This window comes from Lotus japonicus, chromosome 1, assembly GCF_012489685.1.
Source record: "Lotus japonicus ecotype B-129 chromosome 1, LjGifu_v1.2".
Classification (NCBI taxonomy): domain Eukaryota; kingdom Viridiplantae; phylum Streptophyta; class Magnoliopsida; order Fabales; family Fabaceae; genus Lotus; species Lotus japonicus.
In genome coordinates, this window is record NC_080041.1 from 110,094,842 (window position 1) to 110,122,627 (window position 27,786).

At 35.3% G+C, this 27,786-nt stretch overlaps 4 protein-coding genes across 4 annotated transcripts; 2 read left to right on the top strand and 2 right to left on the bottom strand.

Annotated features, from left to right (window-relative positions):
* The first annotated feature begins 7,296 nt into the window (after window positions 1–7,296).
* Window positions 7,297–11,525, top strand: LOC130729161 (glutamate receptor 3.3). Its single transcript, XM_057580806.1, has 6 exons — window positions 7,297–7,762; window positions 7,977–9,316; window positions 9,416–9,693; window positions 10,013–10,044; window positions 10,127–10,533; window positions 10,903–11,525. The coding sequence occupies exons 1-6, from the start codon at window positions 7,480–7,482 to the stop codon at window positions 11,347–11,349; spliced, it is 2,787 nt and encodes a 928-aa protein (XP_057436789.1). The 5' UTR covers window positions 7,297–7,479; the 3' UTR covers window positions 11,350–11,525.
* A 586-nt stretch (window positions 11,526–12,111) lies between these two features.
* On the bottom strand, window positions 12,112–15,889 carry LOC130729162 (glyceraldehyde-3-phosphate dehydrogenase B, chloroplastic). The gene is made up of 9 exons (XM_057580807.1): window positions 15,596–15,889; window positions 15,279–15,392; window positions 14,838–14,999; window positions 14,411–14,578; window positions 13,890–14,050; window positions 13,623–13,684; window positions 13,480–13,529; window positions 12,753–13,159; window positions 12,112–12,460 (listed from the first exon to the last, which is right to left on the bottom strand). The coding sequence occupies exons 1-9, from the start codon at window positions 15,695–15,697 to the stop codon at window positions 12,325–12,327; spliced, it is 1,362 nt and encodes a 453-aa protein (XP_057436790.1). The 5' UTR covers window positions 15,698–15,889; the 3' UTR covers window positions 12,112–12,324.
* A 1,951-nt stretch (window positions 15,890–17,840) lies between these two features.
* LOC130729163 (uncharacterized) lies at window positions 17,841–20,751 on the bottom strand. Its single transcript, XM_057580809.1, has 5 exons — window positions 20,554–20,751; window positions 19,859–19,991; window positions 19,183–19,279; window positions 18,784–18,870; window positions 17,841–18,374 (listed from the first exon to the last, which is right to left on the bottom strand). The coding sequence occupies exons 1-5, from the start codon at window positions 20,594–20,596 to the stop codon at window positions 18,237–18,239; spliced, it is 498 nt and encodes a 165-aa protein (XP_057436792.1). The 5' UTR covers window positions 20,597–20,751; the 3' UTR covers window positions 17,841–18,236.
* Window positions 20,752–23,381: 2,630 nt separating this feature from the next.
* Window positions 23,382–27,732, top strand: LOC130729164 (MLO protein homolog 1-like). Its single transcript, XM_057580810.1, has 14 exons — window positions 23,382–23,556; window positions 23,651–23,708; window positions 23,846–24,075; window positions 24,209–24,325; window positions 24,492–24,552; window positions 24,696–24,781; window positions 24,907–24,981; window positions 25,106–25,194; window positions 25,417–25,466; window positions 25,802–25,842; window positions 25,962–26,135; window positions 26,368–26,403; window positions 26,497–26,625; window positions 27,094–27,732. The coding sequence occupies exons 1-14, from the start codon at window positions 23,431–23,433 to the stop codon at window positions 27,469–27,471; spliced, it is 1,650 nt and encodes a 549-aa protein (XP_057436793.1). The 5' UTR covers window positions 23,382–23,430; the 3' UTR covers window positions 27,472–27,732.
* The last annotated feature ends 54 nt before the right edge of the window (window positions 27,733–27,786 follow it).

The following is a 27,786-nucleotide window of genomic DNA, read 5'->3' on the forward strand; positions in this document are numbered from 1 at the left end:
CTACCCTGTCCCAAAAGTACAAATGATGAATCAAAGCTATGACTCTAACAACCAACTCAAAGACTCTAACCACCCATATCCCACACTACTTTCATCGACCCTTCCTCGATCAGGCATGAAGTCCGGGTCCTCGTCGACAACTTCAGTAATAGTCATTTCGCTTTGGGTCTTTCCCGCACAACGAATCATCACGAACCGGCTGACGGACGCCTGGCAGCAGACCGACCGCCCAAACACAAACATACAAACAAAGCCAAGGCGCTAGGGTCAACTCACGGAATAAAATAGATAATACAAACAACATGTGATAAAAGGGGGTATATATATATATATGTTGTATATATACATATAAGTCATGTATTGCCTACCCTAAGGTTGAGACATAGCATGTTTATCAACATAAAGTCATCAAGATATATATAACGATGTTTATCAACAACAAATCACAATAACATCAACAAGTATAGTTAGGTGCATGGCGTGCCAATGCAATGTCATGCTCAAAAGATGATCTGGATAAAATGTCACCATCTCGATGGATGGGACAAGCCAAGCATCTCGCTCCGCTAAAGCAACTCGCTTTTATGAAGCAACACGCTCCTGGGAAGCAGCACGCTCTTGTGAAGCAGCTAGCTCCAATGGGGCATCTAGCTCCGTTGAAGTTCGATCTGAGATCGTCCTTCGGAAAGCAGCACACTTTCCAAGAAATGTATACATGAATGCAATATGGTTAGCCAAACAACGAATCGTCCTCACCAAGGTACGCGTGTCTAGCTAGAGTACATTGTCTCTACAATACCCTAAGGTAAACAAGGAAGTGCTAGTCGCACTTGGTAACTTTCCTAGTCACTTTGGCACACCACCTCGATGGCCAACCAAACTGCTCAACGAGCAAAAGAATGCATCTGACATTCAGTGACTTTTCAAATTACTTTGACTCACCAGCTCGATGGTCAAATGGACTGTTCAACGAAAAAGGAGAATGCTGCTCGCACTCAGTGACTTTTCAATTTACTCAAGCTCATCAGCTCGATGGCTAAAAGGCTGCTCAGTGAGCAAAGATGGTGCACTCGCACTTGGGGACTTTCCAATCATCCCTGGCTCATCCTTTGGATGGCTAGATAAACCGCTAAAGGAGTAAAAGGTGCTATCGCACTCAAGGATTTTCCTCACACTTAGATCGTCGACCCATTCCCGTTTTCCAACCCATTTTCAGATCCTAGGTCTTTTCCAAGAAATCGTCATTAATATTTGAATGTGTTATGTCTTTGGTTATTGCATTATGAATTTCATTTATGAAGTCCAGTTTCGTTTCTCTTTTGTTCCAAAACTCTATAAGTAAAAAGATCCCAATAAACCCAAGTAATTCCCCAGGAAGGTCGTGATTCTCTAAAGCAATAAAGGTTCGAACCTTGGTTCGACCTAACAACATCCCCAAAACGAACCTGTCATTGTCATGACAACGGTAAGTGTATTCTACACTCCGAAAGTCGTATCGAATGCACGAATATAATCAGCACAATTTAATCATAAAAGCAAATACATCAAGTTCTATCGAGCGATGAATCAATATTGTAATGCTGTAAACATAACCTTGTCATATCCACTAGAAAGCGATAAGACAGAAACCAGTAAACGGCCGAAGCCTCTCAGAAAACGGAGACACACGTCTCATATAAGTTCACTCGGCCGAAGCCTCCAGAAAACATTTTCCAATTCAAGGCGATAAACAATATCCAAGCAATATTCAATATCAAGCAATATTCAAGTCGATGTTATCGACGCCTACAATACAAATAACTAGTAAGTAAGTTGCCCTAACCTCGAGTTGTTCCAGTCTCGCGGTGTAGGTCTCCCTCACAAGCTTGTTCAGTCAATCCCAAAGTTTCCACAATTGAACCTTTGAGCAAACAAAACAATAATGAATCAACACAAGTCGATACAGTCGAAACAATCCTAACTAATGTTCGACAAAGCTCAAGAAACTTCAGAGTACAACTTTTAGGCACGAATGGAAAGGCTTCCCCCGAATGGATGAGTTTTGACTCGATTCAGGTTTTGTACAAAAACACTTTATTCGCTAAAACGTGCATAACTCGAGCTACAGAACTCGGAATGACACGAAACCGGCGCCAAAATTTCGACAATTGGAAGAGCTACGCAATGGCTCAGGTCATAGAGACCCAAAAATTATTTTTGAAGACGGTACCCAAGCAAATAGGTTTCGGCCACTATGGAAAATAGGGTTTTCGAACTTTTTCTTCGATCTAAATCAATTCCTAGGTATTCTTAGGCGATATCTAGGCCAGGGAAACTCTCAGAAAAATTATCGGGTCGAAAACTAACACATGAGTATTTTGGTCAATATTTTTAGCTCGAAAACTCAAAATCAGAATTTCAAAAACAAATTTGATGAGCTCGATCCTAACGACATTTATAACAACTAATCCTACTGAAGCTAAGCTCAGTCGAGAGTTTTTGATCCAAAAAGCGGAACCTCTGTTAGAAACTGGGTATTTTCAGAAAACTGAACCTCTGCGGCGATTCGGCAGGATTCAGTCGAAAACAACTGGATATTCATGCTCTAGAGCACGTAGGCAATAACTTTAGACACCAAAATCAGCTTATTTGGACAGTTTTACAAAAAGCTCAAAATTTTGAGCTCAGAAAAACATAGAAGAAGTCGACAGATCTGACGATCAGAAGTGAGGGATAGTAACTATACCTCGATGTCTTCGATTAGCAACGAACGGCGAAACGATCGGGCAAAAAACGGTGAAAATCTTCTTCTCCTCTCCTCCTCCTCAAGCTCTCGGCCTCTTTCTCTCAAAAGTGGGAATTTTTTTGTTTTTTTTTTCATTTTCCACCTATTTATAGGATTTGGAAAATGCGGAAAAATGATTATTTCGCGATTCCGATTTTTCCTACTGATTCCAACGTATTTTAGACACGATATTCTTCCCGCTGAATCTTCTAATTCTTCAAAGAAATATCAGTACGATTTTTGGTTTTCGAGGCTTGTTTTTAATGCTTACCGGCATTAAAAATGCACTTTATGCACTTTATGATATTGACCTCGGATGCAGAAACTTCCTTCTGAAGAAAGATTGGAAACATCAAGAGAAATGGGTGAACGCGTGTGGAATCTTCGTTTGAAGCTCCGAATAGAAAAAGTCTTCATCGTCCGTAGATTTTAGGGTTTCTGAACTATCAGAGATTCCGTTTCGGCAAACTTCCGAGAATTGGAATTTGACGTTCGTACATTCCAGGGTTTCGCATCGAAATACTTGTTTATAGACGAATAAGAGAAATCCTAACATTTCTCTGAAGATTTTTGGAATTAGTTTCCATCGCGTCCTAAAGTGTAGATTAGCTATTTACTAGTGTCTTTGACCTAGGCTTAGGCGAATATTAGTCGTGCTATAACTCTTATCGGTTTTGATACAATCCTTGAACTTTTCCTGAACCTTCTCCTTCATAAATTCATTTCATCCAATAAACTCTTGTTCAGGTTTCCCTTCACGATACATCGAACTTATTCGTTAATAAGGAATTTCACTAATTTATTCTAAGCTTAAAATCTTGGGTCTCACAAACGTTGACCTTTGAAGAGGGAAGGAGAGGGGAAACGTGAATTCCTTGGTTTGACATGGAACTGACGAACAATCACTCTGGAGTTTCTGACGGAATATTATTCCGTCTCTAAATTCAGCTCACTTATAAGGATTTTGTGACAGATTTATTATTCGTCGCAAACACACTGACGAGGATTTAATTGACGAAAAAGAATTCGTCGCAAACATAATTATAAGTTTTGTGACAAATGTTATTTCCGTCACAAATTTGCAGACAAGAACTTTGTGATTAAATTTTTTGCATCACAAACATAGTGACGGATATATATTCCATCGCAAATATGACGGATGTATTTCCTCCCGCAAATAATAGTGACGGATAGATTTTCCGTGGCAAATACGTTGACAAGGTTTTTGTGACGGATTTGTTTTCCGTCGCAAATTATCACTTTCTCCATAAAATATATTTTTTCCCGTAAATTTGCAATTTGTATATTAAGATACTTTTAGAAGAATATATACTAATTTAATTCATAAATTTAAGTTATCCACTCTCTTATTATATAAAGTTGAGTCCTCACTCTAGAAAGTGAGATACTCAAACATCACACTCTCTCTCACATTTATCCACATCAGCATTTATCTCAATTACACACATTCTCTCTCTTCAAATTATCATGCCTGTGTTTCACTCTCCAATCTGTGACTGGGTATTTTATTTTTTTTCACATTCCTCTCTCTTGTCTCTCCTGATATTACGGTTTTTTTCTCTCTCCTGGTATTACGGTTTTTTTCAAATATGCATTCATTCTTTTTATTTTAAAATTTTTTTTGTGAGTTCTTTTTTTGGGTGAATACTTTTTATTTGTTTTAATATATCATTAAATATGAAAATGAAGTCTTTGTAAATAAGATACTAATGTAAATAAGATACTAACTAAATATTAATTTTTTATTATTGTTTTTAAATAGAAATCTCAATGCATATAATATTAAGAAATATTTTAATTAATAAAATATTTTAAAATAAAAAGCCCGTGCAATGCACGGGCCACTTACTAGTACTAATATGGCTAAAAAGCATTTTTGGCCCCTGATGTTTCAAGTTTGTGCAAATTCTGCCCCTATCTATTTTTGTCGATGTTTCTACCCCTCATGTTTTCAAACAGTGCACCGTCTACCCCTGACGAGGGGTAGACGGTGCACTGTTTGAAAACATGAGGGGTAGACGATGCACTGTTTGAAAACATGAGGGGTAGAAACATCGACAAAAATATAGTAGGGGCAGAATTTGCACAAACTTGAAACATCAGGGGCCAAAAGTGCTTTTTAACCTACTAATATTAAGTAGGAAAGAAAAGTTGATTAAAAAAAAGTAGGAAAGAAACGTTGAATAGACATGTTTTTAATAATTTTAAACGCACAAGTGGGTCAGATTGGATCGCAAATCATAAATGAGAAAATGATTTATGTAAATCAAACTCGCTAACCGAATTAAAATAATTAAAAGAAAGGATTATTTTGTGTTATTTATAATGTAGACAGATCAACATGCACTTAATTAAAATGAGGGGAGAACTTAATATGCACAATTTTTAGGTGGTGTAATTTTACCCACCTACTTTGATTGGGTAAAGTAGGTCAACACATTATATTTTTTAAGAAAAAATATCATTAAAAATTATCATATATTAAATATTTTTAAAAAAATATGTGTTGACCTGTTATAGTAGATTAAAAAAAGTGGTCGAAAATTAGACCACTTTAAAAGTGGTCCACATTAGGGCTCACCTAAAATGAGAGGGCAAGAGGAGACAATTAAAAAGAGGTCGGTCACTTTTCCCTTGGTACAGAGGTCGGTCACTTGAAAAAAGGCTAACATACTACAACTTTAACTGTAATTGATGACATATTTATATTATGTATAAAATATGAATAATAATCAATGACAACAAATTAATAACTGTTGATATCATCATACTAGTTTCTGAGTTTGCATGAAATTATTAGTATAAACCTCAATTATTAGGGGTGGGGTGGGGGCAACACAACTGCTACATTTGTATAATATTCCACATTTTGCACAGACCAATTAAAAATGAATGAAGTCAATATATAACTGGGCAAGGGATGGGTAGAGTGGCCATCTTCTTATTCTTTAGTTAGATTGTTTTAACTCATCGAAAAAGTTAGATTGTTTTAATATAATTTATAATTTATATAGTAAGCTATGAAATTTATTGGACAGATTGTGATTAGCTTTATAAGGAAAGTGAAGTGATGTTTTAATTTTTCTGTCACATTCTTCATTTGTTTCCGTACTTCAGCTATGAGTTGCATATGAACATTTTCGTTTTAAAATTTGGATTGCTTATTTAATATTTATAAAGATAAGGTAATATAAAGGTCTAGATGATTAGATAACCCGGTGAATACATAAATGTTAATTGAAATTGGAAGTTTTTGGAGAAAGGAGTGTCTTTTTCTTTTTAAATGGAGAAAGGAGTGTCAATAATACATTTTCTTATTATGTAAATATTATTAGTACTCCGACTAAATTAAGAGTAAGATCTACTAAATCTTAAGCGGGTCTCATTAATTCAATGAATTTCATTTTAACATAAATAAAGTGTGTTAATTTCAAAAGAAAAAGTGTATTGCTCACATTTATCTTGACAAGAAAATAAGAAACTTTAATTAATTACGAAGTTCTTTTTGGGGCGAGACTTTAGGTTCAAAGTTGCTCACGTGTCTCCAACAAAAAGAAGTACTATGATTGAAATACACGTGAGATGGTTAAGGCTGTATTATTTGGTGAAGCCTTTGGTGATTTAGTGGAAAAGTGAAGCATATACCACCATTAGAAAAAAAAGGTAGAGAAACATGCTTAATCGTGTAAGTAAATTTAATTATTTTAAATATAACTTATGATTTCTTGCACATTATTTTATACCTGGACTGACTGGAATGAGCAACCTGAATAATAATCATCAAAATTGAGCCTAGTTGTGGATGAATGAACATCTTGGTCGTTTAAATAAAATCAATTTATTTTAAATATACTTAAGATTTCTTAGACATTATATTATATGTGAACATGAATGAGCTACTTTGATAATGATTGTCAAACTTGGGCCTAAATGTGGACACATGAATCGACCAAAAGGTATATATATGAGCCTTTGTATTAAGATGTACGTGAACTATTTCGGACAACATGCCCTATTGCGGCTAAAGTGGTTCACCCTGGGTGATGTGATCAATTATGTGCAACATGGTATTTTGCGGACGATGTGGTATCATGAGCGAGGACACTTAATTGAGACGACTTGATATTTACTTATTCCAACACATATAGGTCTTGGTATGTTACTTTAAATAGGTCAGCACGCATGACCCTCGTAATCAGAGCATGAAGTTACTTACTTAGTTAGCATGTATAAAAAGAAAACTCGTTGTAAGAGATCTCATATCCACCTTAACTACTGAAAAAGTATTCAAACATGGATTCTTCCTAAGGTCCTAAACTTAGTCTCTCCCAAATTCACTACGTGAAACGCTACCTTTATAATTTTTAAATTAAATAAAAAAAATGTCCCTAAAATACTACACCCTTATGAAGTAGTACTATATTATTTGTTAATTAATTTTAGTAACTAGGGGAATATACCATCTTGTAAACTTTAGCAGGTATTATAAAATTAGCGGGAATGTCATTTCTGACAATATATATTATATCTTGCTCGCCGGAGTTCAGACAAACAGTCATAATCGGTGACTTGTTTTTTCCTCTCTCCGACCACCGCGGTTAGATAACTTCATTTTCATTTCTCTTCATATCTTTGTTTCATGGTTCCTTCGGTATCATTGTTTCATTGCTCCGGAAGTAGTTGAGTTCATAGAGATGAATTTGTCTTGGGTTGTTTGCTGGGTGGTGGCGGCGGTGGTGCTCCGGCCAGTGTCTCCGTACGTGGCAGCAGCTGCAAATATCTCCACCTCAAGACCCGCCGTTGTGAACATCGGAGCCATCTTCACCTTCGATTCCTTGATTGGGAAAGTAGCTAAAATTGCCATGGAGCAAGCCGTCAACGATGTAAACGCCAACACTAGCACCATTCTTCAAACAACCAAACTTGTTCTCCATATGCAAAATTCCGATTGCGGTGGTTTTGAGGGCATGGTTCAAGGTATGTAATCAACTATCTATTCCATTTATAGAAAAGGGTCAGAACCAGAAAGAAAAGATAGGCAAAAGGGTTGAATATTATTAACAAATCAAGTAAAATCAACAATGTATAATTAGAGTAGATAGTTTAACTTTTTAAGACTAAGTTCACTTGTTTTGTAGAGAGGATTGAATTCATTGATGAACATGTATATGTTTTGTGTTGATTACTGCAGCCTTGAGGTTCATGGAGACTGATGTAGTAGCTATACTAGGTCCACAATCTTCTGTAGTTGCTCACATAATATCACATGTTGCGAATGAGCTTCAGGTTCCTTTGTTGTCATTTGCTGCAACAGACCCTACCCTCTCGTCGCTGCAGTTCCCGTTTTTTGTGAGGACTACTCAGAGTGATTTCTATCAAATGACTGCAGTTGCTGAAGTGATTGATTATTATGGTTGGAAGGAGGTGATTGCCATATATGTAGATGATGATTATGGAAGAAATGGTGTGTCTGCATTAGATGATGCTTTATCAGCCAGGCGCTGTAGAATCTCCTACAAGGCGGGGATTCGATCAGGGCCTCAAATTGACCGGACCGAAATCACCAATTTGCTTGTGCAAGTGGCGCTGATGCCATCTCGAGTCATTGTTCTCCATGTACTTTCTGATTTGGGACTTACAATCTTCAATGTGGCGCGGTTTCTTGGGATGAAAAAGGAGGGATATGTTTGGATAGCCACAGACTGGCTCTCACCGGTTCTAGATTCTGCATCTCTTCCTTCTGACACAACGGATTTTCTGCAGGGAGTGCTTGCTTTGCGCCAGCACACGCCTGATTCAGCTAGAAAAAAAACATTTTTCTCTAGGTGGAACAGGTTAACTGGTGGCTCTTTGGGGTTACATTCTTATGGCCTCTACGCTTATGATTCTGTTTGGCTGGTTGCGCGTGCGATTGACGCATTTTTCAGTCAGGGTGGGATTGTTTCATTTACTAATTTGACTAGTTTACCTAACGATAAGGAAGATGGTCTCAACCTTGATGCAATGAGCATTCTTGATAATGGAACACTTCTGCTGAATAACATATTGCGGAATGATTTTGCTGGACTAACAGGTCAGGTGAAATTTGATTCAGACAGATCTCTTGTTCGTCCCGCCTATGACATCATTAATGTGGTTGGGACTGGCTTTCGTCGGATTGGTTACTGGTCCAACTATTCTGGTCTGTCAATTGTACCTCCTGAGACCTTGTATGCTAAGCCACCTAATAGATCAAGTTCAAACCAGAACCTTCTAAGTGTCATATGGCCTGGAGAAACAACATCCAAGCCTCGAGGATGGGTCTTCCCAAGTAATGGAAAACAATTGAGAATTGGTGTTCCTATCCCTGTCAGTTTCCCTGAATTTGTGTCCCCAGTGCCGGGAACAGATATGTTTAAAGGTTTCTCTATTGATGTATTCCAAGCAGCTGTAAACTTGTTGCCATATGCTGTTCCTTACCGCTTTGTCGCATTTGGAGATGGCCTAAAAAATCCAAGTTACACAGAACTTGTCAACCTAATCACCACTGGTGTAAGTACTGCCTGATAATCTGATCCTCATATACTTCCCTTCATTTTGTAGCATCATTATTTTATTCAGCGGGCTAATTCATTCGTAAACCTGGAACAGGATATTGATGGTGCTGTCGGTGACATTGCCATTGTCACAAATCGGACAAGGATTGCAGATTTTACGCAGCCATTTGCTGCATCTGGGCTTGTTGTGGTGGCCCCTTTTAAGAAGATCAATTCTGGCGGTTGGGCTTTCCTGCAGCCTTTCACTCCTTTTATGTGGATTGTGACTGCTTGTTCCTTCATTTTCGTTGGGGTCGTTGTATGGACTCTAGAACACAGGATAAATGATGAGTTCAGAGGTCCACCTAAACAACAAATTATAACCATTTTGTGGTCAGTTATTTATTTGATTATCATATTGCTGTCCTTGGCTTAATAGTTGCATACTTTCTGTTATAAACGAAATTAAGAAGTAGATTCAGCTGAGGTGTATGGCAAACATAGGCAGGACAATTATTTTTCTTATACCATGCTTGCTGGATTTTCAATTTTTCATGCCATATGTTTGTCAATAGGATGCTGCAAGCATTTAAGAATTTACGCAGTTACCATTTACTATTTTGTGGAGCAGTAGCAGGATATGATTCATCATCACACTTGAATTGATTTATCTGAATTGGTTCTGATCCATCTATTTTTACCGTGCCTGCAGGTTTAGCCTGTCAACTCTATTTTTTTCCCACAGTAAGTGATACTCCAGTTACTTCTTTTGGTTGGAATGACATGATGAAGCAACTTGATTGAGTTTTTTCATTGCATTCTGCAGGAGAGAATACGATGAGTACTCTTGGTCGCATTGTGATACTTATGTGGATGTTTGTGGTTTTGATCATTAATTCCAGCTACACTGCAAGTTTAACATCCATACTCACGGTGCAGCAGTTATATTCTCCAATCGATGGAATAGATAGCTTAAAAGCTACTGATGAACCTATAGGGTTCCAAGTGGGTTCATTTGCGGAACGTTACTTGTCTGAAGATATTGGAATATCCAAATCTAGACTTGTTCCCCTTGAAACTCAAGAAGAATATGCCAAAGCACTCGAGCTAGGGCCTAATAAAGGAGGTGTTGCTGCTATTGTTGATGAACGACCCTATGTTGAAATCTTCTTATCAACTCAGTGCAAATTCAGGATTGTTGGTCTGGAGTTCACAAGAACCGGCTGGGGTTTTGTGAGTATCTACTGTTTAGATCAATTTGTCTATTCAACATCATTGTTCTCTTTAATGTGGCACTATGAGCATATGGCTAACTCATCCTTTAGCATTCAATGTTTTCATGAGGCTCTTTTTATTTCTACTCTGTTAGCGTGGATATTAGGATGTGTTCCACATATGTGCAATTAGATTGTCTTTCAAATATCTTGACTTGAAAAACTGAATCAATGGTACATTCCCTTGCTTTTGTTTTCTCACTTTCCACTCCAAGTTTTAGCTTACCAATAATGGAAAATTATTAACATATGCATCTCCGTAACTCATAATCCTGAGTTTGTGTTATCCATGGTGGTATCATAAGAATAATTTTGTTTGCCATTCTAGGCATTCCCTCGGGACTCCCCTTTGGCTGTGGACTTGTCAACTGCCATTCTACAACTTTCTGAAGCTGGTGAGCTGCAGCGGATTCATGATAAGTGGATGACGCGGCGCACCTGTAGTTTAGATAACACTGAAATTGATTCAGATCGGCTTCAACTTAAAAGCTTCTGGGGTCTTTTTGTCATTTGCGGGATGGCTTGCTTTATTGCCCTTATCATATATTTTTTGCAGATTATGTGTCAGTTATCACATTCTGCTCATTCTGATTCTGCTGTAATTGCTAGTCCAATTCGAAGATTTCTCTCACTCATTGATGAAAAAAAAGATACATCAAGGAGTGGGACAAGAAAGAGGAGTGGAGAAGAAAGCTCACTTGAGGATCAACTGGGAAGGCAATCAAAGAGGATACAAACAGAAACAACAATTGAGTTCAATCAAACTATTAAGTAATAACCCCCTTTTTATGTCCTTGATAATATGTATATCCTTAGCCTTTGTGCTATTACTGTATAAATTCCAAATTTTAGAGCATTGCAAATGTTTGTGTTTATAAAACTATTCTTCTTAGGACGTGAATATTGAAACAAGTGGGAGTCACTGAAGATACATCTCCATGATTGCGTTTCTCTTTCCTTTTCTTTTTTCTTTTTTGAAATGTATCACAAATAACATGTTTTATATTAGTTTTACAGTTTTTTTTAATTTGCATAAAGACTATTCCATTTCTTTTTATTTTTGATAGGCACTATTCCATTTCTTGTAAACCCACCCTAGAAAAAGATTACTTCATTTATTGAACAGAAATTGAACTGCTGTGCATTTAGATGAAAGCGTAGCCAAAATGAGAAGTCTTGTATCTCAAGCAAGGATTAGTCTTGTCCTTGCAACAACAAAAAGCTTAGCATAGCTTGATAAATACATGGTAGACGAATGTTTCTCTTGCATCATGTACTACTGTTCTTCTTGTGGCACCTCCTTTTTATGTTTTCTTATTTACAATTTCAATCTCTACTATTTATTATGTGTGACTTTGGTCCCTAATAAACTTTTAAGCAAATATAGTTCCACAATTTTCAACTGTAACAGTGAAATCCCTTGTCATTTTTATTCTACTTAAAAGTTAAAGCACTCAAATTCTCATTTTCTAAATAAAATATTCACCAATTGAATTATTTAAGATATTCTTCAACTCATTTCCCATCAACTCAAATATTAAACCAGATATCACAAATGAAATATATCATAATATTTATGAATCTGTGTTATGCTAAAACTCTTATTAGCCGCACAGAAGTTTAAACTTTGAATATCACCCCTCAGACATTAGAAAACCATGTTTGTCTGAACATCTTTTTCTCTTTTTAACACAATGCAAAAATAAATGGCTGGCTAGTAGAGGTAACTCTTAAGTCAGAAAAGGATCCTCTATTCATAAAGTTTGCATTCCTCATCAGCTGGGTTTGTCTCGCAGAACTCCTCCAATGGGTCTCCACTCCCTGGTGCAGCAGCTGCGCCTGGCCATTTGCTTGCAACCAAATGTGCCAAATCCACCACTCTTTGGCTGCAATTACCAATATTGTAACTATCAATGTTCAATGACATGATCTATTACAAGGATATAAAAATTCATTTTCTCTGCTATGTGCAATGACTAACTGAATTCATTTTTTACAACTGAATTTCACATTATCCTACCAAAATCACTTTTTTCATAAATGTAATTAAAACATAAATAACTTCACTTTCAACATACTTTTACTATAATCAATTTTGCCAAATTCAATTTTATCCAAAATCAATTGTGACAATGCTAATCCAAACACACGCTTATAGTATATTGACAGGAACCTCACCTGTAACCCCATTCATTGTCATACCAAGCAACCACTTTGACCATATCATCTCCCATGACCATGGTCAATGAGGAGTCAATAGTAGAAGAAACATCAGTGCACCTGAAGTCCACAGACACCAGTGGAACATCACACACATCCAACACACCTTTCAGTGGCCCTTCAGCTGCCTTTCTGAATGCTGCATTGACATCTTCAGCTGAGATACCCTTCTTCTCAACATTCACCACAAGGTCAACCACCGAAACATTGGGTGTCGGCACGCGGAGGGCAATCCCATTGAGCTTTCCCTTGAGCTGTGGCAGCACCAGAGACACGGCCTTGGCCGCTCCGGTGCTGGTGGGGACAATGTTCAGAGCTGCAGCCCTAGCTCTTCTCAAGTCCCTGTGAGAAGCATCCAAAAGCCTCTGCACAAGAACAATTCATACCATAACTTCATATACTGATATCTTGATATTATGGGATGACAATATATCTGATATATATAATATCCAATAAGATCACAACTGCACCAATATCTCTGTAATGTCACAAAATCTCATAATATCTGCAACAGTATCTCAATAATGTCATAAAATCTCATTAATATCTCATTATTTTATCCATTTTGCAATTGGAAAATTAAATAGATGACTTGGTAAACACTTTTTCAGATATTTCATATTTGAAATAACATAAGCAGTAAAACTATGGTTAATTCATAAGTTTCCAATGTATGATCTTGTACCTGATCTCCTGTGTAGGAATGTGTGGTTGTCATGGTTCCCTTCACAATTCCTGGAAATACAGACCAAAGGGTAGTGACTTCAAGTCTGGAATGTGACTCTTAAATATTAACTGCCATTATGAATATGATGAGTGTTTGCTTACCAAACTCTTCATCCAGGATCTTCACGAAGGGAGCAAGACAGTTTGTGGTGCAAGAAGCATTGCTGTAAATTAAAGAAACAAAAGAAAGAATAAAGTCAATCACTCAATACATGTATATTTCAGGGATGGAAAATGAACAATCAACACAGAACACAATGCTGCATTGACATTTTCAGCTGTTAATAACCTTTCTTTTCAATCTCAACATTGATATCTTGTTTGAAAAAGAAAAAAACCAAACAAAGCACAGATTTAGTGGTCACGGACCTTATAATGTCGGCGACATTATGACCGTAGTCCCCTTCATTTACTCCAACAACATAAGTTGGAATATCAGCACCCTTTGCAGGAGCAGTGATGATAACTTTCTTGGCACCTGCTTGGATGTGTTTTCCAGCACCAGGGCCATCCACAAACACTCCTGTTCCCTGAACAAAAATTCATTCAATCTTTTCAAAAGCTCTGAAGTTATAAACAATACCATGAAATTTTCACTGGATTGGATATCAGGGTATACGAGGAAGGTTGTGTTAGGCCTGCCGCAGCTAACGTATAACTAGCTGTCAATTATAATATGAATCAAACACGCAGGCCTCACTTAGTTGGATAAGGCTTTTGTTGTTGTTCTTGGATATCAGGACATATAAAGTTATGCAAAAAAAAAAAAAGACTTACCAAATCCATATATTTCTTCAATATTGGTAGCAAGTGCTTCTTGTATTACTTTCATTCTCTTCTCAGGACTTAGGTGAATGGCATATGAATAAAATGAAGTAGTGGGGACTTACCTCAATAACAATATCAATTCCAAGCTCAGCCCAAGGAAGCTTAAGAGGGTCCCTGTTTGCGACAACCTTGATGGGCTTACCATCAACTGTAATGGTGTTCTCATTTAGTATTTTCACATCTGCTTTAAAAGTTCCCAGCATAGAATCATATTTCAACAGATGCGAAGCCTGGATATGTGAAGAAACAAGTCATTAACTAGCATTCGCATTATTCAGTGAAACTAATGATAGCACGTTTGGATCAACTTTTTTCTCAGAATCAATTCTGACACCCAGAAGCTACTCATAGCAGCAGCTTCTCACCAGAATTAATTCAGGATATAGAATCAATTGTAGAAAGATTTCCAAAAAATGCCATGAATCTGTACTAATAACAAAACAAACTCAGCCAAGCTAATTGAAGGGCAATGCCATTTAAGAAACTTACATTCTTCACACCACCACTGTCATTGACAACAATCACCTCAAGGGGTGAGTCCTTTCGGCCGTGCCAGCAGCGCAGGAAATTTCTACCAATACGTCCAAAACCATTGATCGCTACCTTCAACTTAGCCACAGTTTCTCCCCTCACAGCAGTTGAACCAATTGCCTGATGTTAACTCACAAATTACAAATTACAAATTATGTACAAGCAAACCAAAAAATGATTACATTGAGAAACTGAACCTATTTAGCTCCATCTATCAAAGATGTCAATTATTATGTGTTATAATATTGATATTCACTTCATGACTGATTATATTATATATATACAGCTTTACAAGGAACCATTAAACTACTGCATTTATCATGGTTTGCAGAGTATCAAACATGTCATAATATATTAATTAAGTTGATTGAAAGAACACAAAATAAATAAGAAATTAACCTTGGGAGTGAGTTGGGCAGCTACAACATCAAAAAAGGAAGACTCTCTAGCATTATTGGCATAGGTGACGCATGAACTTGATCTTAGGCCAGAGAATTCTGTCACCTCAAGCCTCTGCAAAAGCAAAATTAAGTGAAGTAAGGAAATGATCACTTTTAAGCTGATGAAACTAGTAGTATATATGGATCAACTTCTCGTTCATCAGAATCAATTCTGAAACTAGAAGCTAATAGGAGTTCCTACCTAGAATTGATTCAAGCTACAATGTCAATTGTAAAATGCTTTTCAAATATTATTATAGAGAAGATGAGTGGAACCTTTGAGGAGCATTGGGCTGGGAAAGAGTGAGAGGCCTTGGATGAAAACTTGGTGTTTGTGGGGATCCTTGTAGAAGCTAGAGCTGCATGGGTGGTGGCCATGGCTCTGCAACAAAGCTAAGCTTTACAAGTACAATACAACAACAACTTCTTGTGAGTATGTATATATTATATTTGCAGGATCAAGTTGTCCCTGGCTTCTCCTCCTCTTGTTATATTCTTTTCAGATTTTTCTAAAGCTGATCGTGAAAAAAATAATGAGAAAAGGAAATTATGGTTGCTGGTGCATAATGGAAATGAGTGGTGAATATGTTGTAGAAAATCAACAAGATAAGATAATGTTTGGATATCAGTGTTTTTCAACAGTTGGACTTCATATTTTCAGCCACATAACCGTTTCGTAATTTCCTTTGTTCATGCTATATGTTTATGGTTTTCATCCTCAAGTTTGAATGATTATGAGCCTCTTTGGATACAGATTTTATTGAAGTTTATCTACGGGAAAAAAAACATTAGGTAACCTTCAATAAGTACACTTCAATTTGCATCCAAATAATTGTAGGTATAACCGTGTTTTGTTTTATTCTCCTTGAAATATATCCATTTATAGGTTGATGATAAATAAATTGAAAAATACCAACGGGATTTTCTAGTAATGAAAAACATTGCTCGAAGATTTTAACCTTTTTAAATGGGCCTACTCGACTTACTTTAAATTAGTTTTTTTTTTCGACAACAGAAAACTTTATTGATAGAAGAACCTTCATGAGAACAAACCTCTCATAAAAATAGGCGACCGAAGACCAATACAATACTAGATACCACATATAATCAAAATCCCACCCTCTTCAAAAGAAACACACTTAGGGGAGGTGCCTCGTTAAAACCTTACTAGAAAATATTCATTTGAGATAAAAATCTAATGAAAGGAAAAAGAGTACAGGCACCCCTAAGAAACTAATGATATATTAGTTAAGTGAAAAAGTAAAAGTATATCCACCTCAAATTTTGTTTGGTTAAGACTCAAGATTTCAATACACTTTTACAAAACTAATAATTGATGTAATTTTTGTTTCATTTAATGCATATACATTCACAAGTGGCAACTCGAGGCTGAGTATTTGTTCAAAGAAAATCAAATATGTATCACTTGAACCGACCACCACAACTCACCGATAACCTTGTTGATTTTAAATATAAACCCATTTTATCCGAATATAAGCATTTGATGTGAAAAAAAATGCCCTCCAAATTACTATTTTTTCAATTCATTATTACTTTCATTTTAGATTTAGAAATGAATTTCATTTAGATATGGTACGAATTTTTTTAACAAAATACCAAATATTTCATGTGGCTTACATTGATTAACAGTTTAATACAACTAAATTTATTTAAAAAAAAACTAAGACGATTCATTACTAGTTTCACATTATTTTTAGTCTCATAGATCACGAGACATTTTTTTTGTTGCTATTATCATGAGCTCATGATCATTACAATGATTAGGGATGCCACTTGATGTAATCTAAAAGAATACTACAGAACTTTTATCCATACATGCTGCAAGAAAAGGTCTTGTACATGATCTCAAACTTACATTGAAAACAACGTTAATAGTAATACCCTCACCCAATTGCATACCTTTATCTACTAGTCCTCACAAAGTTGAGAGTTACTACCCAGTTCCAACCTCAAATTCATAATAAGCAAAAATATATCCAATATGAATTCTTTTTAATAGTATCCATTGGATCTGAATCAAATAGTCAATAGTCATCCCGAGCAAGCAAGTGATCATATCCTTTTTATTCATAATAAAATTTCTTGTGACTGAAATTGACATTTGGCACAACTAAAATTATAACACGTCACCTAATTATTATCAATCATTCGTCCATACCATGTTCGGATCTAGCTTCCTGCAGTCATATTTTCCTAAATTTAGTGCAGTCAAAGTCAGTAACCGTATGAACAAAATTGGACGACTCAAATTTAAAAGTATGATTTCAGGTGTATAGTCATCTCTCTAAATCTGAACTGTCTAATCTTAACCAGACAGCTATGGTGTTCTGACTACAGTGAGTTTAGGGGAACTCAGTAGCAGAAAGTCCAAATCCACGACTTTTGATAGCAGCCATTAATTCCTATCCTTTTAATTTGCCATTGATTCAAATAACCTATCACATGACTAATTCAAGGGAGATATGCAAACAGAAGCTACAATGACAAACAACAGAAAATATGGATCCACAGCTATCATCCATTTCATGTTTGCGGCAAAAGTGACAACATCCTAGTAGAGAATCCAAAGAGAAATTGTTCACAATCTAGAGCAACCATCAATCACAGATTATTTAAACAATACAAAACGAGAAACAGTTAACTGTGAGAATTTCTGTATCGTGCCCCAGCATTGCAGTCATTCGCTAAAAGTCAATTACTGACTGATCACGGGAAACCAGCTACAACAACAAAACAACTATTTACCCAATATACGCTGTCATAGAAAGAACCGCTTTGATTATTACTTAGAAGAAATGGAAAGATATTACAACAAATTCTAAGCACATTTTGTACCATTGAGATTTCCAGTGAAGTGCGTAATGTCCAATTGTACCATGACATCACAACAACAGTCTCATGCGGCAGCTTCTAGTTCATCAGAGTTCACAGCTACTCCATTAGGACCCTCATCCTCTGACCGAAGCTGAGAGGAAACTTCATCTATGGCAGCATTCAATTGTTCAATCTTCTCAGCCAGTACTTTCCGTGTTTTCTGCAACTCAAAAAAGCGAATTCTGAGAGCCATTTAAGGAATACCTGTACTTAAGACCAACACATTGCCCCTAGAAGAACAAGTGTGGCATGAGGGCCTCCCAGGAGTATCCTTGCAAAGTATATTCATATTAGGACATAGATATATGTAAACTTTTGCAACAGATTGAATGATGAAACTAAAAGTGGTGAGTTGTTTTGAGCATGAAAACCATTAAATTTGCCATATGAATCAATTAAAATTGAATAGAATTTTAAAACTAATCCCCCATTGTGTGAGTGCTTTTGCGGATATACACCCAAAAGCAGTTACAGTACCTCCAAGCAAAAGGAGACACCAAGATCAAGATGGAAGGGGGCCTTTATAAGAGAATCACAAAATATGGTATCAAGAGCAAGCAACTGCTCACCTCTAAAGCCTTTTCTTCATCATATATAAACTTTGGCAGTTTTCTCATTAACTCCTTCTTGTCAGCTCCAGCTAAAGCCTTGCTGATCTGTGGAAATCAAGTAGCAAATAATATTCAAACAATGAAAGATATCATGGTTTGCAGCATATAAATTTTACAAGAAAAACTATAATGCAGAACCTTCTATCTCAAAGGTTTTAAAGATGTGTAATGGCAACTACTTATAATTGCGCTGCATACATTGTTTCTGGTGATTTGTATGAGAAAGAGAGGTTAGCAAGTTATATTCACATACAGTCATATAAATGATGAACTCAAGAGTAAGACAAATATGCAATGCATCCCATCAAACACCAACATCTAGCACTTGAAAAGGTATGACACAACAACAATTTCTACCTGAGGTGCATACACAGCACCAAGGGTGCCAACTATTAATCCTCCCAAGACGAAGCCACCAACAAAGACGCTAGCACCGCTGGGCCTTCCACCATCACTGTACATCCAGAACAAGAGATGGTTCAAATTAACAACATTCATTTCATTCATCTATTTAATTACCATTATCAAAATAACTTTTAAAATCAGTGATATTTGGTGTCTTTCCTTGGCCCACTTGTGTGCTCCTCTCAGCAATATGATTATTATTTGTGTTTGCAGTTTAAAGGAGTTCATTGATCTATTTTACTTTCCACGACGAATATAAATATTTAAAATAACACTAACGACCAATTATGCAATTATTTAAGTCAAAATGTAACTGACATACAAACTTCCCAGAAAGGTTCTTTACCATATTTTCATCTTTATCCCAAATGATCCCACCAAACAGATACAATATTTCTCAGCTTCAAGTTCAACAATTCTGAGTCACTGACATGTCTAAAGGAGAAACTCGCGTTGTGGCACAAGAATGAAAGACAGAAGCTGTGATTTTTTGTATAAATAAACAACTAACATTTAAGACCCTCATCAGCAGCTATTCATACATCAAAACTTAGCAACTAATTCAAAGTACTCATGCAGAATACTAAAATCAGCTGGGATAATACAATCACAACAACAAATTGAATACCTATATGTAGCTTGAACTGTTAGAGGCCTTCTAGTCAAAGATAGTTGAGTTCTCCCTTGACAATTTAGATTTTGTGACAAGCCGGACGGTTTGATCATCACTCGTGAGTGATCCACCTTATTTATGGATGACACTGGCAAAAGTTTTCACAACAGCACATGAATTAGAAAACGCGACGATCAGCTAGCTTGAAAAATATTAAAACACAGTAACACACACAAACACAAACATTGACCATTCTAGTTGTAGCAGAGTTTTCAAGAAATATTATTTTCAGCAAAAGTATGAAAAAATGAAGCAATTAAACATGGGAAAAACTGTTAACAAAGTAATTGAGCAACATTGCAGGAAAGAAATATACATCAATCTTTATAAAATCCCCAGGAAAACCTCCTATTAATGGGGGAAAGAAAATACATGGAGTTAAATCCTATGAATGAATCAGATTGTACAGTGTTGGTGGTGCAAAGAAACACTCAATTGTGGAAGGATAATGGAAAAACCATCAAGATTGCAAGGAAATCAATAATTTGAGCGAGATCGTTTGAAAACCCTGGGTTAGTTAGTTAAATCAGGGGAATGCGCCTCGCTTCTTGGAAATCAATTGATGAAATTGGGAAAATGAAACTGAACATGTAATCGGAGGAATAGAAAATGAAAGCGAGTAATAATTGATGAATTGTAAGAGAGGTTACCGGATTTGGTGAGGACGAAAGAAGAGGAAACAGCAGCAGCCATAGTCAGTCGGAGTGGGAGAAGAGAAATGGATCAGTTTCTGAGTGTGAATTGAATTACTAGCGAGATCGATGAGTGAGTGAGTGTGTTTTTGCTTAGGAGCTACCACACCGCCAGGTTGCTACGGTGTTATCGGCGTTATCTTCAATATTCTTGGTTCATGATTGGATTGAAATCTAAATTAAATAAATTTTGTACTAAAATCATATTTAATTATTCTTAACAAATTGTATTAATAATATTACTAAATAAGCACCAAAAAAAATAATATGACTAAATAAGTAATCTTCACTCGTGCCTTAGTTGTTTGAGTATAGTTAAGTTTAATCTGATTATAAGATGGTATCAGAGTTTATCTTGGTAAAACAAATTTCGGTACTCTCATAGTACATGCTCCTCGCTTTAAAGCATGACATATTGATTTTATTACAAGTTATTTTTAATTTATATTTTTCCTAAAACTAAACAAAAAAATATAACTGCCACATTGTAAAAAAGAGATGTATTGACTCTTCAATATTACTATGTTAGCAGGGAAAAATTTCACCTATGAGTTTAAGGGTAGAGTTATGTCTAACTCACTGTTTAAGGGTTTACATATTCATTCATGCAATTTTCATGATTCAGATGTTCAACACTAGTTGTGAAAAGGTATGTTAAAAACTCTTACATTAACTCTTTATATATTGTAGTGCAATTCTCACCCTAAAATTATGTCAGACTAGAATTCTAAAAATTATGCAAAAAATGTTACTATTGACTAGGATTTGATTCACAAAATAAGTTTATCAATATCTCTTAAAAATGTCAAACCGCACCTCTAAAAATTATGCAAAAAATGTTACTATTGACTAGGATTTGATTCACAAAATAAGTTTATCAATATCTCTTAAAAATGTCAAACCGCGCCTAACATTTACTTTTGCGGTGGTAAAAAAATTGTCACAAAATTGAGTGTTTGGAGTGGTAGTTTTATCCACCAATCTTTGTCCGTTTATATCCAATAAATTATGTTTTGCTGTAAAAAAAACATGGTACAATTGGAAACCACGTAATAATTTATACTAAAATTACAAATTATCTCATCTCAACAAAATTTTCAATATACTAATAATTTGGAGCCATCTCTACAGGAATGTTTGGCTCAATGAGCTATCTCAGATTTTTTACACTTAAACAATGTTCTCTTGTGTATATCACTCCTTGATCTACATGTGCTATCGGTCGATACTTTTTTGTTGCGTAACACTATGGAGAAATCTCTAGAGTTAAAAATCGATTCTCATGTGAAATGGTCTTTTTTCTAAAAATAAGACACTTATATATATCAACAAGGTTAAGACTAATTAAGATTAATTAATAAATTGAAATAGTCTATTTCATTTTGAATACCAAGTTGTTAGATATGGGTTTTGTTTCATTATTCTAAAACATTTTCAGGACTAAATTTGAGTAGACTTTAAAACACTTGAATGCTAGAATGCTTTATAGATAAACTGATAAAGGCCACTTCTGGAGCGATCATGGTCTTTGGACAGGGCTTGAAGTGAATAATACCTGAAATATAATTTGTCTTTTGGATGTCCGGCTCTTTAGATATTGACGTTTGATTTGAACTAGTCCAACTTTCTTCTTTGGTCATAGCAATAGGAAAATTAAATTAGTCCATCTGAACAAACCAACTGCACACACCAGCTTAATTAGATAATGATTGATGAATCAGTCCAAATTGAACAAAGCCAGCAAATGCAGTTGCAGGAGTTGGACACAATCTGCTCTTGTTTATTATTTCATTAACCATTGCCAATGACACGTTCAAGAATCAGTCAAATCTGAAATTGTTTTTTCTTCAAATAGATTTGTCTCTAGATCACCTTCTTATTCCTCAAAATGAATTTCGCAGCAGAATCTACCCATACTCATATATAGGAGCTTATTCTTAAACTTGATTTTGTCTTTAAAAAGAATTCTGATCACACAGAAATTGCTCATTGAAGTTTATTCTTAAAATTTATTTTGACAATAGAATCAATTGTAGAAGAGTTTTCAAACTTGTTATATATATAAGAATTCACTCATTTGCATTCTTTAGCTTACGCCATGATCAATATATATTCAATCACCACATTAAGGACTACACGGAATAAAATTTCACAAACAAGTAGATAGATTGCTGCCAACTAAATGATAAATTGATTGGATCACTAAAACTGCCCGGTCGTTTGTTATGATAATTGATTTATCTATTAATATAGGCTTGCCATTAATATATACAAAAAAGTTGCTTGATGATGTATAACGAGTTCTTATATGTGATTTCTTATATGTGCACATATAATTTTTCAGCAATATACAATCGAGACACACATCAATGATGTTTTCAATGGCTGCAAATTTTAGCGACATTTCAGTTAAAAACTATTGTTAATGTGTGTGTCGATTACCTGTCACTAAAAGTCACTAAAAAACGTACACAGAGATAACACTTTCCTAATGAGATCCTATACTCCCCTTTTTTGTAACAATAAAAAAAAAATAACACTTGGAGTATTGGATATATTTATACTTAAGCTAAGCCCGTCTGAACATTGTTTAAGAAAAATTCTAAAACAATAAATTAACTTGTAAACCTTGCATAGGCCGGCATATGCTTATATTAATTAATCAATTATGTCTTGTTATGTAAAGAGGCTTGTTACGGTATCGGCAGATAAAACCTGAAAGTATATGACAAAACACAAATAATTATAAAAATAGCATGATTAACTTATTTAAACCAGGCTTAGCAAGGGAAATTTTGGTTGTTTTGTTAGGGAGAAGCTGAGAGCAAAATTAACATGGCAGGACCAGCTCTTGGAGAAAGAAGCTTGCAAGAAACTCCCACATGGGCTGTTGCTGCTGTCTGTGCAGTGTTTATCATAGTTTCTGTGTTAATTGAACATGGAATCGATTCACTTGGAGAGGTAAATATGTCACTCATCTTAATTAATTTTTGTTTCAATTAATAAGTCTTACTCTAACTAATTACCACTAATTAACTCTTAATTTCAATGATAGTGGTTTCACAAACGCCATAAGAAGGCCATGAGCGAAGCCTTGGAGAAAATCAAAGCAGGTACATAAAAACATACATAAATCATTACACAGTAACGAACATTGTCATACACACTCACATTTGTGATAGTTTTTTATCGTCACAAAACTTTAGTTCAAATTATTGATTAATATATATGATGGAATTTTGGTTTGCAGAGTTAATGCTACTAGGATTCATATCCCTGTTACTTACTTTCGGTACAAAATATATTGCCAAGATATGCATCCCTGTGAATGTTGGTGATACCATGCTTCCGTGCAATAAGGCGCTTTTGAAAGTAGATGACTCAAAAGATGATAGGAGGAGGTTACTTTCTTTCGATGAAAATGTGGTGTGGCGCCGTGGTCTAGCAGCTGCCTCCGGTGATGACTATTGTTTGAGTAAAGTAAGACATATATCATTCTTCAACCGGTTTTTCTTTTCTCAAAATCAAATCACAGAGAAATTACTTGTAAAATTAATTATGAAAAGATTTTCAAACATACACTAATTCTCTAATATGTGTTTTGGCAAATCAGGGGAAAGTGCCTCTAATCTCTCAAACAGGGGTGCACCAATTGCATATATTTATATTCGTCCTTGCCGTTTTCCACATATTCTACAGCGTGATGACTATGGTGCTAGCCCGAGCTAAAGTAAGTTCACCACCAAATACATACATAAGTACTTTTAAAGTTTTGTTAAGAATATCAGGATCCTGATTTAACTTTGAGAAATTTATTTTTGTAGTAAGTTTTTCAGAATCTTTTCAAGATAATTAGTTGGCTGCATAACTTTCTTCTAACAAAAAATCATTAACAGATGCAGAGATGGAAGAATTGGGAACAAGAAACATCCTCCCTGGAGTATCAATTTACAAATGGTAATTTATTGTTGAGATGGGTGTGATAATTATATACACATACATAAACATATAATATTACATGATATTGCATGCACCTAAGTCTCATAATTAATAATTTTAATTATAATGTATTCTCATTATTATCTTATTGGCGTGTGTAGATCCTGCAAGGTTCAGGTTTGCGCACCAAACTACATTCGTTAGGCGTCACTCAGGCTGGACTAGGAAACCAGGAATTCGATGGATAGTAAGTTTAATTAAACGAAAAAACATAGATCAAATTTCTAATTCCACCACAACAATTTGTCACCATGAAAAAAAAAACAGAATGAATAGTTCATAATTTAATAATCCATTTATTTTGTTTTTTAGGTAGCATTCTTCAGGCAATTCTTTGCGTCCGTTAGTAAGGTGGATTACATGACTATGCGGCATGGATTTATTAACGTATGTATGTCCCTAAGTGCTTGTGTATATCATATTCATAAATTACACTCTAGTGCTTTTAATTGAGTTTGTTGTAAGTCTTAGTTAAGTAAGAAATTAAACCAAAAAACTTCAACAAATGCAGGCACATTTTAATCCTGATAGCAAATTTGACTTTCATAAATACATCAAAAGATCAATGGAGGATGATTTTAAAGTGGTCGTTGGAATAAGGTATCACTATAACACAAACTTCGATGGCTTTTATTTGCTTTTATATATAAGATGAAAAAAGATTTGTGTATACCGAAAATTTCGTGACACCAACAACACTTGTGATTTGTGTGATTTTTTATCGCCCCTAACAACTAGTGTCATTAGTGTCGCGAAATTTTCAGCGAATCAATGCTCTATCTAGATTATTCCAAGTTTTTCTTATCATTTTTTGTTTTGCAGTCTTCCGTTATGGGCTTTTGCAATCATCTTCATGCTTCTCAACATTCAGAGTAATTCTCTCTTTATGATCTCTCTATCACTTTTGCGATGCAATTTTTGGATTTCCAGCAGTTAATGAATCATGAATTCATTAAAGTCAGGAGACCTCAACCGTTTGACCTTAATCCAACTATTATTATATAGGTTAATTTTTAGTGTACAATAACCTCTTTAAATCGGAGTAGTCGATTAAGATCGAATAGTCATAAAACCATTACTTCAATGACTGCAAAATTCTCCTACTCCAGGGAATCTGAGTCCCACATTTGACATTACACAAACTCGCATTGTTTTATTGTATGTAATGCGACCTTTGTGGCTCACTATTACTTTGTTATTGCTGCAGAATGGTACACACTCAGCTGGCTTTCGTTGGCGCCACTAGTGGTAAATAATCAAAGGAAATTTAAAATTAAAAAGTAGTTATTAAATTAATGAACTTATCGTATTAACATAGCTTATATTATAATTAAAAATTTCTGTGCTATAATTTTTTCAATTTGCAGATATTATTACTAGTGGGAACGAAGCTTGAACTTATAATCATGGAAATGGCCCAAGAAATCCAAGATCGAACTACAATTGTAAGAGGAGTTCCCGTGGTAGAGCCCAACAACAAGTATTTCTGGTTTAATAAGCCTGAATGGATTCTCTTCTTAATCCATTTTACCTTATTTGAGGTGATCATTAATTATACGAAAATGATTCATATTCATAAATATATGAAATAGCGTTACATCTTTCCGACATACCATTTAGCCTAGCGGTTATTAAAAACCGAACTGGACAGTGTGTTGAAAGGATGTTGCAATATTTCTAATGTTCGTCCGTAAGAGCTGTTAATTATGTGCATAGCTTAAATACCACATTGCATGTGTTGAACAATTTATTTAATAATTTATTCTTTTGCAGAATGCCTTCCAAATAGCTTATTTCTTGTGGTCATGGGTAAGTAGCTTATATCTGACATGATTATTATGAAAAAAAATTATAATTTAATCTAAAAGATTTATTATTTACAATAATGTTTTCAAAGTGCAGTATGAGTTCAAGATCACATCTTGCTTCCATGCAGACTTGGCACTAACAATAACAAGGGTTGTCCTTGGGGTAGCCTTACAAGTTCTATGCAGTTACATTACATTTCCTCTCTATTCATTAGTGACACAGGTAAACAATATCATTAATTTTACAGGGGAAAATCTTCAATCCCAAAATAATGTCACATTTCTCAATCATACTTATGAAATTTTATCACATCGGTTAAAAAGTACCAAGTTTGTAAATGTTTCACCAACGCACGCAAATGTATTTTTTAATTGACGTCTCAATTTTTCATCGGTGGAAATTTCATCCCAAATTTACTCAATTAGCCAATCAATTTTTCTTCTTTCGAATTTGAATTCTTACCATCAAAGTATCCTAAATTTAAGTAGCCATAGAATATAAGGTCATTCAATTAGATCACAAAGCTCAAATCTTAAGTTGATCGCTATTGATCGATCTTGATAAAATATGAGTCGACAATCTTAATTAAACAACACAAATTTCTTAACTTTGTGAATGTACGATTTTCCTGAAAGAACTCAAATTCCCATCTTTCACTAATTAGAGGCATGTATGAATGTTAATTTGCAGATGGGATCTCACATGAAGAAAGCAATCTTTGAGGAACAAACAACAAAGGCGCTTAAGAAGTGGCAAAAGGTTGCAAAGGAAAAGAGGAAGTTAAGGAAAGCAGGGATAGATATTCCTTCAAGGAGTAGTGTGAGTGTGAGTATGAGTGGAGAGACAACACCAAGCCAAGGCTCATCGCCTTTGCATTTGCTTCACAAGTACAACAAGCCTAGCCACATTGACTCCGCAGATCTCTATTCTCCACGATCATATCAATCTGACACGGAGTTTTCAGAAACAGAGGGATCTACACACGAACTAAATGAAATCAAACCAACACATCAACCTCCCAAGAAGGAAGAAACTCACAATATCGATTTTTCATTTGACAAGCCTTAAATTTAAAGGTTTTGTCAACCATTAATGTTCATCCAAGCCTTATGTTGTGAAAATACCATGATATCAAATCATGATCAATGTAGTAGCACATACTCACAGCCTGCAGAGTAACACCTCTTCCTTGTTAAAATTTATACACCACTCTAGGTGCTAATGTTAGTTTTTTTTTTAACTAGCATTTTTTTGGTATTTATTTTTTACTACAATAAAATGTTGATAATGTACTTTTTTAATAATACATTTCATTGTTAGGTGAGTTCATATATACCTCATTACGTAATCTATGTGCATTATTTATTCACCGGGACATAACAT